We start from the raw sequence: 12,527 nt of genomic DNA, 5'->3' as shown, positions 1-12,527 counted from the left end.
GGCGTGGGCCAAGGGAGGGTAAAGGTGAGTTTGACATCTGTCTCAGTCACCATGAGGTTTTTCTGACAACTAAATGTAAACATGTAAGGTGTTTCACAGCACAATTATATGAGAATAAATGCCATGCGTGCCTTCAATGTTGCTCTGTCCAGGAGGCTTTCCCTCCACTCCAGATGTGAGCACGTGGCTTGCATTCCCCTCCAGCTCCCTGCACTGTGGTCCTACCTGCGGCTACCACATTCTCAGCCCAAGCATCCCTACACAGGCGCAAACTCTATGGCTCAGGCTGGTCATCGCTCTAGGTCCACAGTAGCTGGTCAGAGAGAAACTGTCTTCAGCCCCGCCCAGCAGGAGAAAAGAGCATTCCAGACTGATCAACTGGGTTCCTGTCATCCAGGCAGATGTCCTTGTCTGTCTGGAGGCTCAAGACTTGACTGTGCTTCCTTTGCGGACTCCTTCCATACCCTGGCTGTGGGCTCCACTGCCCTCCTCAAGCCCCGTGCAACGTGTTCTATCCCTGCCTCTGTTGCAGGGAAACCTGCTCGCCACAAGCTCCCTGCACATAGGACGCCGGGGTCCTCCCAAGGGCTGCTCTTCCTGGAGAAGAAGGAGAACCAGTATTAAGGTCTATCTGAGCATCACGGGAAGGAAGTGGTCCGATTCTGACTCCAGTGGGCACACACCCTTGGTACTTTGTGTCTCCTGCTATTCCAGCCACAGGAGCAGGAGAAATGTGTGAGCTGTGGTCCTAGCTGGGAATAATCAATAAAAGGTGAAGGTGAGAGAAGGACACTATGCACAGTGTCACTTTGTTATCCTCATTGTTTCAGCCTGAGTCCTGTGTTTCCTGAAAGATCCATGGCTCGAGGTGGCACTCCCTATCAGGGGACAGGAATCAAAGAGGAGAATCTCTGATGGAAAGATTCACAAAGGAGGAGGGAGAGAAAAACTGGGCAACATGTTCAGGGTGAGAACGACGCCTTTGTGTCAAGGGCTATTTATTTAGTGTCTCTCATTCCCATTATTAAATAATTTGACAGCAAAAATTGCCTTCTCAATGAATTTTCAGGAAATTCTAACCACCATTCCTTTATTAAATATCTAGATATGGACATTTACACATATGCATACATATGTGCATATATAAAGACGTATATTATATGATATATATTTGTGTGTATGCGTGTGTGTGTATATATATACATGCATGTGTATGCACACACACACGGAGAAATTAAGAAATATGGGAAAATAGGATACTTCCTTAATTTCTTAATAATGTCTGTTTATATCTAAAGAAAAGATACCCCTAAGGTTGAACCACTAGAATCATTTTGTTTTTAATATGGAACAATAGAACACTTATTGCCCATAAAGATATTGGATAACTCATTTTTCTAGCAATATGAGCAAAAGTGTAAAACTTTTAAATTCAATAATGTAATTCAAAAAATACAAAATAATTTGTATTTTTAGTTGCTATGTTTACCAAGAAGACCTTATATTATTCTGATATTCTTATACATTGTTGAATTAAAGCTTGTTAAATACAAATGTTATTTGTGCGAGTAGCATATCAACATTTATTTTTCTCTCACATATTTTCAGAAATCACTTTAAAATGTAGCAGTTCATTATGTTGACAAAATATCAAAATCTATAAACTCTGAGTTTAAAAAACAATGAAGTACACAGTATACGTAAGAAAATAGTGTCAAAACTCACTACTATAAGAGACAATGATGAATACTGAAATTTTCTCTTACATGAAGACGCTCAAAACTAGATGAGGTTTTATCCATTCTCTTATGTTTATATTTATGTTTAAATTGTTGTCCTTGAGAAGAAGTGTGGGTAGGTATGAGCAGAGGTGGCGGTGCGGATCCAAGATTCTAGCCTGGCCCCCTTGATACAGCCCATTACCCTAGTCCCATCCGATCTCACACATGGTCCATCGTCACCTTCTGACTTGAGCGGGGAGAGAGACGGCGGGTAGAGAGAGAGGAAAGGAGTTAGTTCAGAGCATTGGAGACATGGTCAGAGAGTTGGCAGAGGGAGGGAAGGAGGGAGATACTGCGGGTTCACGTGGTGCTTTGCCAACGGTGGATTGGCTTCTGAATGAAGCATGAAGTCATTGAGAGTGTGGAACAGTAAAATGATATTGCAAAATAAAATAAACGAAGATTCCAGTGTGCATGTGGGGAATCACAAACACTCACAGCTGGGTGGAGAAACAAGTGCTGCCATCTGGAGAAAAGTTCCTCAGCACACGAGGAGAAGAAACGTGTTTGCCACTGTCAAGCCGAAGTCCACCTGTACAGAGACACAAGCAAATGTTTATAAAGAGATCCTTATTGGGAGCAAAGCATTGGAAGCAACGTAGGTGTTCAACACAAATGGAATTCAAAACACAAGTAGAAGATAAAATGCTAGCCAGTTGGAAGTAATACAATAACTTCTTGGCCGGGTGTGGTGGCTCATGCCTGTAATCCCAGCACTTTGGGAGACCGAGGCGGGTGGATCACGAGGTCAGGAGATCGGGACCACCCTGGCTAACATGATGAAACCCTGTCTCTACTAAAAATACAAAAAAATTAGCCTGGTGTGGTGGCGGGTGCCTGTAGTCCAGGCTACTCAGGAGGCTGAGGCAGGTGAATGGCCATGAACCCGGAAGGCAGAGCTTGCAGTGAGCCAAGATCACACCACTGCACTCCAGCCTGGGCAATGGGGTGAGACTCCGTCTCAAACAAACAAACAAACAAAAACAAACAAACAAAACTTCTTATGCAGCGCGGATAAAAATATACTTATCAGTTGAAAAACAACAACGAAAAACTCTCACCAAATTAAACAAAATCAAAAGCTCTCAAGAAAAAAAACCAATGTGCCACTTATTTAAAAGCAGAAGCATGCATAATGAATTCTTCAAGCTTATATAATGGGCTTTTTGGAAAGTAGACTGGAAGCATGTTACTTCACATAAATGGGTGCCTTAGGAAGAGATGGAGACACGCATAATGGCTAAAAATGGAATAAATCCATTCAGAGGCCTTTTAGTGTCTCGTGATGATAGTGCTAATAATATTATATGAGTAAATTCCAAAAATTTAAAACAGAAAAATATTCTCGATGTGGGGGTTGTAACAGATGATTAAGTAAAGCGAGGATACATGTGCTGATGCAGTGGACGATACGCTCTCTGCAGCTCATTGTTAGTGAGAAGGGCATTGCTTTGCCAGAAACCCCTTTTCTTTAGATTTCTCAGGGTCCCTGGGTCCCTCTCCAGCATCAAGAGCAGCTTTGGAAGAGGATCAGGATGGCCAGTGACTCTCTGGCTACCACGGCCCAGGTGTGTCAGAGAGGTAAGAAGGGTCTGGGATCTTGGACAGACTGGGACAGTGGGAGAAATTCCTGAGATGGCTCCACCCAGCTTGGAAACCACTCAAGGCCTGCAGGGAAGTTTAGCCATCAGGGTGCTCATGAGACGCGGTTTGGGTTGCAACTCGGACCTGCTGGGACGCAGGGGTCACCATGAGCCAGGCCACCTCCACCCCTGGGTCAGCTCATCTCCTGCCTCTCTCCTTCAGATCTGTCTCCTGCCTCTCTCCTTCAGATCTGTCTCCTGCCTCTCTCCTTCAGATCTGTCTCCTGCCTCTCTCCTTCAGATCTGTGAGTAACCAGGGCGTGGAGGCCCAGGAAAAGTCAGACAGCAAGATCTTATTTAAATGCTGTGACTCCACCCCCAAAGGCTTTGGGAGCTATAAAGAGACTTAGGGGAGCTCAGTCTCCAAAGCAGAGCTTCGGCAAGCACAGTGGGAATCTGCACCATGCCCTGGGCTCTGCTCCTCCTGACCCTCCTCACTCACTCTGCAGGTGAGAGTGGACCTTACCCAGGGACACGGGGGATCCACGCCCACCTCTGTTCCAGCTCCTCCGCTCCCTGGCTCAGTGGACTCTGATCCCGCTCTCACATTCCTTTCTGTCCCCCTTACAGTGCCAGTGGTCCAGGCAGGGCTGACTCAGCCACCCTCAGTGTCCAAGGGCTTGAGACAGACGGCCACGCTCACCTGCACTGGAAACAGCAACAATGTTGGCAACCAGGGAGCAGCTTGGCTGCAGCAGCACCAGGGCCACCCTCCCAAACTGCTGTCCTACAGGAATAACAACCGGCCCTCGGGGATCTCAGAGAGATTCTCTGCATCCAGGTCAGGAAACACAGCCTCCCTGACCATCACCGGACTCCAACCTGAGGATGAGGCTGACTATTACTGCTCAGCATGGGACAGCAGCCTCAGTGCTCACACAGTGCCTCAGGCCAGTGGGGAAGTGAGATAAAAACTCAGGAGCTCCCTTGGCCTCACTGAACACGTGGGGACCTCACAGAGCACTGTTTAAACTGGACTCCCCCCCAAAAGACAAGGGATGCATTCACAATAGTGTACACTATTTAGGACTGTTAAAAATAGGAACATGAAGTGAAATTAGCAAGCCTGCCTTATTAACAAATGTGTGTAGGGAGCATCATTGTTTATATATTAGTAGTTACATGTATATAAAACTAGTGCATGAACATACACATGCACTAGCAGTTAGTAAAAAAGAAACACTAGGTTTAACTAAGGAAATATTTCTTATTCCCGAGTTTTCTTATCCATTCCATTTGAAGATTCTGGCATCAATGCCCTGAGGGTGCAGCTCTCTGGCCTTAAGAGTCCATTCAGCCGGGCCACCAGCAGCCCCTCCCTTCTGTGGGCTGCTTATGCCGTCTTCTCATTAGAATCCCCTTCCCCTCTGCCACAGGGATCCCGAGACTCCTCCTCCAGATCCAAACGTGTCCACCACATTTGGTGGAGGCCTCCTGAGCCCCACATTACTGTGCACCTCAACACCTGCACACTGAAAACAGTGTTCCCAGGCGTGCTCTTCTTTTGCCTCATCGCTGTCCTCTAACAGCCATGGGCAGTGTGTGGAGAGAGCGGGTGAAGTTGGAGTTCTGGGCTACAGTTGACAGAGATGTTGACAGTTTGAGAAACAGAAAAAAGCTATATAGCTGTTTACAGGATAATTTTCCATCAAGATAAAAGTCCATGCATGAGAGCATCGCTCTTCCAGTGATGGGTGCGTGGAGGATCCTTCTCACTCTGTTGTTGGGTAGTGACACCTGGAAAACTTCCTGCTTTATCCGCTATGCAGACAGCTGGTAAAGCAGTCGGCTGACTCTACGGAAGTTGACCAAACAGTGTCCTCACTGATGTGTGACTTTTCTCCACCTGTGGGGCCCCACTGCCCTGTCACCTCCTGAGTCTGCCTTTCCCATTGCGTTGCTTTAGATTTGAGGCATCTCCCCCTTATCTCTTTAAAGTCTTTGCCCAAGTCTGGTTCAGGAAGTGCTGATACACGGTGAGAACCCAGGGTGTATATGGATGGAGTGATTCTGCTCCTAGGAGAGCCTGGCCAGGGGATATCACGCAGCTTGTGGGCATCCTCCCCACAGTGGGGCTTCTGGAGACAGCTCTGAGGCGTCCCCACCACACCCTGGGGCCTTTCTCCCCCAGTTCTTTATAAATGGGCATTTGTCGGGGCTTTAGAGGAAGAGGCCGCTGAGGTCACACAAGACCTGCCTTCTTACTCTGGCTCACAAGGCGCAAGTGAGCTGAGACCCCAGACTCTGTGTCAGTGCTGTGGTCACTTGGTCAGAGCTCACTGTCTTGTCTAAGGGAAGCTCGAGAAATGTGGGTAGCTTTGACACAGTCTGGCACCAGCCGCTCCCATCCGGAAGCACTGGGAAGGTGCTGATGGCTGTTTACTCTGCTGCACCCTGAGCAGGAGGCTGATCATCATCGCAGACCTAGGATAATAGCCTCAGAGCTGAAATATTTCTCCTGGCCCTGAGAAAAGTGGGCTAAAGTTCTCTCTTCTGCTTGCGTTACCCAGTGGTTTCCTTCCCTTTCATCACCTGTGACCAACCATGTGCTCATTGGGGATACTCATGCTGTCATTTCCGGCACAAGAACCCAAAGATCTAAGACCATAAAATGCATTTGGTCTTTCACGCTGTCTATTCTCATCGGGGCAGACATCTCTCCATTAATATATTTTATTTAATTTTCTTGTCTAATATTTTCTGAGCAGTGATGAGTAATGAGTGAGGTAAGGGGTACCTTTGCATTTTTTTTGGTCTCAGGGAAAATGTCCTCCATACAATAAGTCGCTGACTCTGGACCAAGATATGTGTGTGTGTGTGTGTGCGCGTGTGCACACACATGCACACGTGCACACACGTGTGTTGCCATATCATAAACAGATTTATCTATTTCTGTATTCTTAACTGATTTTTATTAGGGATAGATGTTAAAATTTGGCAAACTCATTAAGAATCTATTAATACAATATGATCTTTTGTTGTGATATAATAATACGGTATTATACCAAACCTTTATTAATGTTGAAGTCAACCATTATTTTAAGTATAAATTCCACTTCACAATGGTGTAGAAATGTGTAAATCTGCTGTTGAAATCAGTCAGTTCCTCAAATTTCCTGGCTCAAGTGAACCTCCCACCTCAGCTCCTTGAGTAGTTGGGATTACTAGTGGGTGCCACCATGCCTGGCTAATTAAAAACAAATTTTATTTGTCTTAACATATTGCCCAGTCTGGTCTTGAACTCCTTGGCACAAGCGATCCTCCTGCCTCAGCCTCTCAAATGAGTTAGCTAACATTTTATTTTAAATGTTCGCATTAATATGTTTATTTTATTTTATTTTATTTTATTTTTTTTTTTTTTGAGACGGAGTCTCGCTCTGTCGCCCAGCCCAGGCTGGAGTGCAGTGGCGCGATCTCGGCTCACTGCAAGCTCCGCCTCCCGGGTTCACGCCATTCTCCTGCCTCAGCCTCCCGAGTAGCTGGGACCACAGGCGCCCACAACCGCGCCCGGCTAATTTTTTGTATTTTTAGTAGAGACGGGGTTTCACCGTGGTCTCGATCTCCTGACCTTGTGATCCGCCCGCCTCGGCCTCCCAAAGTGCTGGGATTACAGGCGTGAGCCACTTATTTTATTTTTACAATTTTAACTTTTATTTTAAATTCAGGTGGTACATGTGCAAGTTTGTTCCAAGGCTATATTGTGTGATGTTGAGGTATATAATTTTATCTTTCTAAATTGTTCTTAATACATATTTTTAGTTTAAATTTCAACTTTTATTTTAGATATAGCAGGTACATGTGCGGGTGTGTTACATGGGTGTATTGCACCCGGGTAGTGAGCATTGTACCCAACAGGTAGTTTTTACACCATTCCCTCCTCTCCCTCCCCATTTTAGTAGTGCCCAGTGTCTATTGTTCTCATGTTTATGTCCATGTGTGCTCAATGTTTATCTCCCACTTAAAAATGAGAACATGTGGTATTTGACTTTCTGTCCCTGTGTTAGTTTGCCTAGGATTATGTCCCCATGCTCCATCCATGTTGCTTCAAAGGATATTATTTTACTCCTTTTTATGGCTGCATAGTATTCCACGGGGGATATAAACTATATTTTCTTTATCCAATCCACTATTGATGGGGACCTAGGTGGATCCCGTGTCTTTGGCATTGTGAATAGTGTGGTGGTGAATTTACAAGTGCATCTGGCCTTTGGGTATAATGATCTATTTGTCTTTGGATAGATACCCTGTAGTGGGATTGCTGGGTCAAATTGTAGTTCTGTTTTAAGTTCTTTGAGAAGTCTCCAAACTGCTTTCCACAATAGCTGAAATAATTTCCATCCCACCAACGGTGTACACATGTTTTCTTTACTCTACGACCTTGTCATCGGCTGTTGTTTTTTTTACTCTAATTATAGCCATCCTGACTGGTGTGAGATGGCATCTCATCGTGGCTTTGATTTGCATATCTTGATGATTAGTGATGATGAGCATTTCTCCACAGTTTTGTTGGCCACCAATTTAGTGCAGTTTTAAGTTCATAGTAAAATAGAGAGGAAGGTAGAAAGATATCCCGAATCCTTCCTGACTCCACACACGTCCACCCTACCCCTTATCAATGGGTCTCACCAGAAATGTACACGTTCTGTAATTGATGAACCACATTGCCAGGTCATCATCACCACAAGTCAGTAGCTTCCTTAAGGAATTTATTTCGTTGATGCACATTCTATGGCTATGGGTTTGGGCAAATATATAATGACATATATCCACCATTACAGTATCATGCAGTGTATTGTCACTTCTCTAAATTCTACTGATTCATCTGTCTCCCCGCTAACCCTTGGAAGTCGATGACCTTTCTACTTTTTTCCTTTGTTTGACCGTAATATACCTGGAATGATTTCCTCCCTTTTTGGACTGTAATATACTTGGAATCATGTATCATGTCACTTTGCAGGTCAGCTTCTTTTACTTATTAATAAGCATTTAAGTTTCTTCCATGTCTGTTCATGCTCTGATAGTGTGTTGTCCATAAACATGTGGAATATATTAATATAAAGTACTTTGGAGCTGATCAGAGCACTGGCCATTCAGGTTTTTCAATTACTGTTTGTTGAATGACAGTGACCAGTCATATGACAGGAAGTCTTAGACCCCCCAAGAACACAGAAGATGGACTGAGGATGGTAGGGTCACCGAGGGCTGCACTGGGTGCTCTCATGGAGGGCTCAGTAGGGGCGTCCTCTAGTTCCAGTGAGCCTGGGCTGTGATGGGCACTCAGAGAAGGGTCCTCTCTAGCCTAGCAGAGCCCCTGCTCACAGTCCTATCAGCTGTCCCGGCAGCTTTCCCTCCCAGGACCTTCCGTGGGGCAGACAGAGTCTCGCTGCCTGTTAGCCCTTCCTACCCACAAGACCCTCAGCAAACCATCCTTATTCAGTGCTCAGGGAGAGGTGGGTCAGACAGCAGCTGGGGCCACATGTGCATGACCAGCTCCTCCTGGCTGAGGCCCCCAGCAGGGAATAAGCTCAATCCATCCCACTGGACCACAGGGGACTGTGCCCACCATAGCCTGGATCGCTCTCATGCTTGTCCTTCTCACTCTCTGCACATGTAGGGCCAAGGCCTAGAGTCCTGGGGCAGACCCAGCTTGTGTCAGCCCCTCAGGCTTAGACCCGGCAACAGCTTAACACTGACACCTGCTCCCACAGTGCAAATGTTTGCATTTCCAGGTTCCCTTTCCGAGGCTGGGCTGACCCAGGTGTCCTCACTCCCAGCATCTTCATGCAGCTCAAACACATTCACCTGCCCTCAGAGCATCGGCTTTTATATCGGTGGCAAAAATCTATTCCCCACAGAATCCAGGGAGCCCTCCACCTATGTTCTGAGATTCTGCTTACTCTGAAATGACTACCAGGCCTCTGGGGTCCCCAGACAATTCTCTGGGTTGAGAGGCTCCTCCAGAGGCTCAAGTTCTTTGGTCTTCTCTGGTCTTCACCTTGAGGATGGGGCTGATCACCTCTCTCAGATGGGCTGACAGGGCATGGCTTACACCATGCTCTAGGCCAGTGGGAAAATCCCCTCTGCTTGTGCTGCCTGGGCTCCCACTAGGCCCCTGCTATTTTTGACAACAGCCAGCACTGGTGGTGACAGCTTCAGCCACGTATGCCCCACGGTGAGAGTCTGCAGCCCTTCCACACAACTGTCACTTGCAGAATGTCTGCATCATTGCTAATAGCACATTCTGAGCCTCCTCACGTTTATGTGGGCAACAATTTCATTTCCAAGACATGCACATGATACAGGAGATTTATTTACCAAATAAATTTGTTAGGAATCCAATTATAATTAGAAAATATTCATCAGTGATCGGGGGAAATATCTGGTATAATTAAAGTAGAATTTGGTGAAAATATAAAGAACTAAATAATGAAGATGTGGGCAGAGAATCTGAAAACCCCAAGGGAGATGGAAAACCATGACCAGCAACAGTGGGGTTGGTGATGTCCCTGCAGGGTGGCAGGCATAGAGTAGGGGAGGCAGAAGCCAGCTGTGGATTCTTCCAGGCTGTAACGACTCCACGTGAGGGCAGCTGGGGCGTAAACAGTCCAACCACACCCGCCTCCCTTCCTCAGGGTGGGAAAAGGCATCAGAAGAAGCCTGACCTTCCCGGCGTGCTCAGCTGTGTCAGTCAATAAGGTAGAGGGTTGTGATTCTATGGCCATTAGGGGCCTCTGTGGGTCTGACAAGAGAGAAGTTTCCCAGGAGGCAACCGGCTGAGCCTGCTGTCTTGGGACTGGCTGCAATTACTCCATGAGTGTGTGACTGTCCTGTAGCTGGAACTGCTCTAGTCCTATAGGAATGATAAAGGTTATTTCTTCCTTTTCCACCCCAAATGGAAGTCCTCTCCAAAGAAGAGTCCAACCCTCAATCACAGCACAGGTCAGAACTGGAAAGAGAGCATGACAGCAACACATTTGCAGGAGGGGATTCAACTGCACAAAGATGAAGAGAAAGGCTAGAAAAGACCTAGGCGTCCCCAGGCCACACTGTGGACCCCAGGAAGCTGTGCTGGGCATCCCTGCATGGATCCATGGGTATTCACTGGTAATGTACGATCCACATGAGAACGCTGCCTGCTAGGTTCTGGCCCTCATATGCAATGAGATTGTTGATGCCCCCTCACCCCATGGAGAACTCCCAACATGCTGCCTGCTTCCATTCTGAACTGAGAAGCAGCAGCAACAGCAGCAACAAAGTCAGCACAGTTTAGGTCTCTGCCAGTAGCGACCACAGCATTGGGAAGGGAAAGTGGGGATAGAGATCTGTGACTAAGAGGGGTGCTGTGAAGTGTGCTGTGAAGATGAGGGGTGTTGGACGGTTTCACATTGGAAGTCACATGAGGATGACAGATGGCAGGTGTGTGAGCGCAGAGGCTTCACGGAACTGGGACTGGACTGTGCTGTGACCAGGTCATTCTCTCCATGGGTTCTCTGTGCCCATCCAGTGCCTCACAGTCTCAGGCATTCACTCCACCCGCTTCTGCAGGTGCCTGGGGCCTCCCCTGGTGGGCAGGTCTTTCTATGCAGATCCCAGGTGAACCAGACCAAAGTGTCCTTCCTTCTGCCAGGGATGCTCCTCCTTCCCCTGCTCCTCCTCATGTTACCTTTTCAGCCTCTCCAGGGGACCCCAAACCTCAGAGCTCCTGTCTCTCGGGACATTTACCAGCTCTCCGCAGCCATAATACCCTGTCATTTTCAGGCACATGAAGAGCATCCTGACTTCCCCTGGGACCCGGTGAGCAGCCCACTCTCGTTTGGCCAGTTTCCCAGTCACAGCCCTGCCCCTGGACCACACTCCTCCAAGCCCCTCTGAATGCATTTTTTTTTCTTTTTTGTCTTTGCTTCTCCTCTCACCCCTACCTAAGTGTCATGCTGTCTTTGTCCAGAACCAGGATGCAGAGCCTGGCTCACTTCTGTGCAATGAACACAGGGAATGGGTAACAGTCACCTACGGAGAAGGGGCCCCTCCCAAGGTAATCAATGTGTGGCATTTCATGTTCCTCCTCCCAAATGTCCTCATTCCATTCCTCACTTATACAAAGAAGTCAGATTTGAGGTAGACACAAAACGAGGAGGGGACTCATGGTCTACGATGGCCTTCACATCTGAGAAGCCTCCTTGGCAGTGCTTCTTTCTTCACAGCATAAACCATACTCTGATGAATGAACATAGACTTTTGTCCTAAAATATGTCTTCATTTCTTTGTCATGTGCCATTTTAGGCATTAATTGCCTTTTAAGGTACCCTTCCTATATCTGAAAAGCACACACTTTATGAATCTCTGAGTCTTCCTGCAGAAGCTAAATGTCTGATATTTTCCAGGAACATGTAAATATGTCATTGAAAATATTTCAGTAAAGGAGCGGATAATGCCATAAAATAGAATTAAAAATACGTGGCGATAATATCACAACACAATTGCAGATGTCAGGTGTAATAAAAGAAAACTTGAAAAAAAAATACAGTTGATAATCTTGGTCCTCCTCCACAAATTCCCCAAATATAGAAGACTGAGGGGAAAATGTTGGAAAAGTTCTCTTTGATATCCTTGATCTTGGACATCATGTCGTGGCCATGGAAAGGGGAATAAAAGTCAATTGGAGGGAGAATGAGGAAGGAGGTATTGTAGGTTAGAGGAGAAAGTATGAAGTTGTTAACAATCAAAGCGGCCCTGAGTGGGTGAGGACATAATGCCCACGCCCAGGTGACACCACCCATGATACAGCACCATCCTCATTATTAATGCACCCATGGTGTGACCACTACAATGGCCTGAGGGCGGAGTCCCCTCAGTGATCTTCATATGACTTTGTCACCTGCCATCAAGCAGAGGTAGTAGCTTTTAAAACATACTTTTCACCAATACTTGCATAATGTGTTGAATACATAAATTACTGTTTCCTCAAATGTAAAATGAGTGTTAGTGCCTTTGTATCCCCTTAAAGTAGCAGCCGTTCTTATAGCTCCATGTTAATTATTTAATGCATCATTCCCACACAGTCCCCCATGATAGCACAGCCTGCTGCTCAAGCATTGCAGAGTTT

At 46.5% G+C, this 12,527-nt stretch overlaps 1 gene segment (V, D, J or C); it reads left to right on the top strand.

Moving 5' to 3' along the window:
• Positions 1-3,769: 3,769 nt before the first annotated feature.
• LOC135965264 (immunoglobulin lambda variable 10-54-like) lies at positions 3,770-4,950 on the top strand. The segment is given in 3 exon segments: positions 3,770-3,873; positions 3,995-4,326; positions 4,801-4,950. Coding segments are annotated over 3 exon segments (528 nt in total).
• Positions 4,951-12,527: the final 7,577 nt, after the last annotated feature.

This window comes from Macaca fascicularis, chromosome 10 (genome assembly GCF_037993035.2).
Source record: "Macaca fascicularis isolate 582-1 chromosome 10, T2T-MFA8v1.1".
In the NCBI taxonomy this organism is placed as follows: domain Eukaryota; kingdom Metazoa; phylum Chordata; class Mammalia; order Primates; family Cercopithecidae; genus Macaca; species Macaca fascicularis.
The sequence above is the reverse complement of the archived record's forward strand: the minus strand, read 5'-3'. Positions and strand labels throughout refer to the sequence as shown.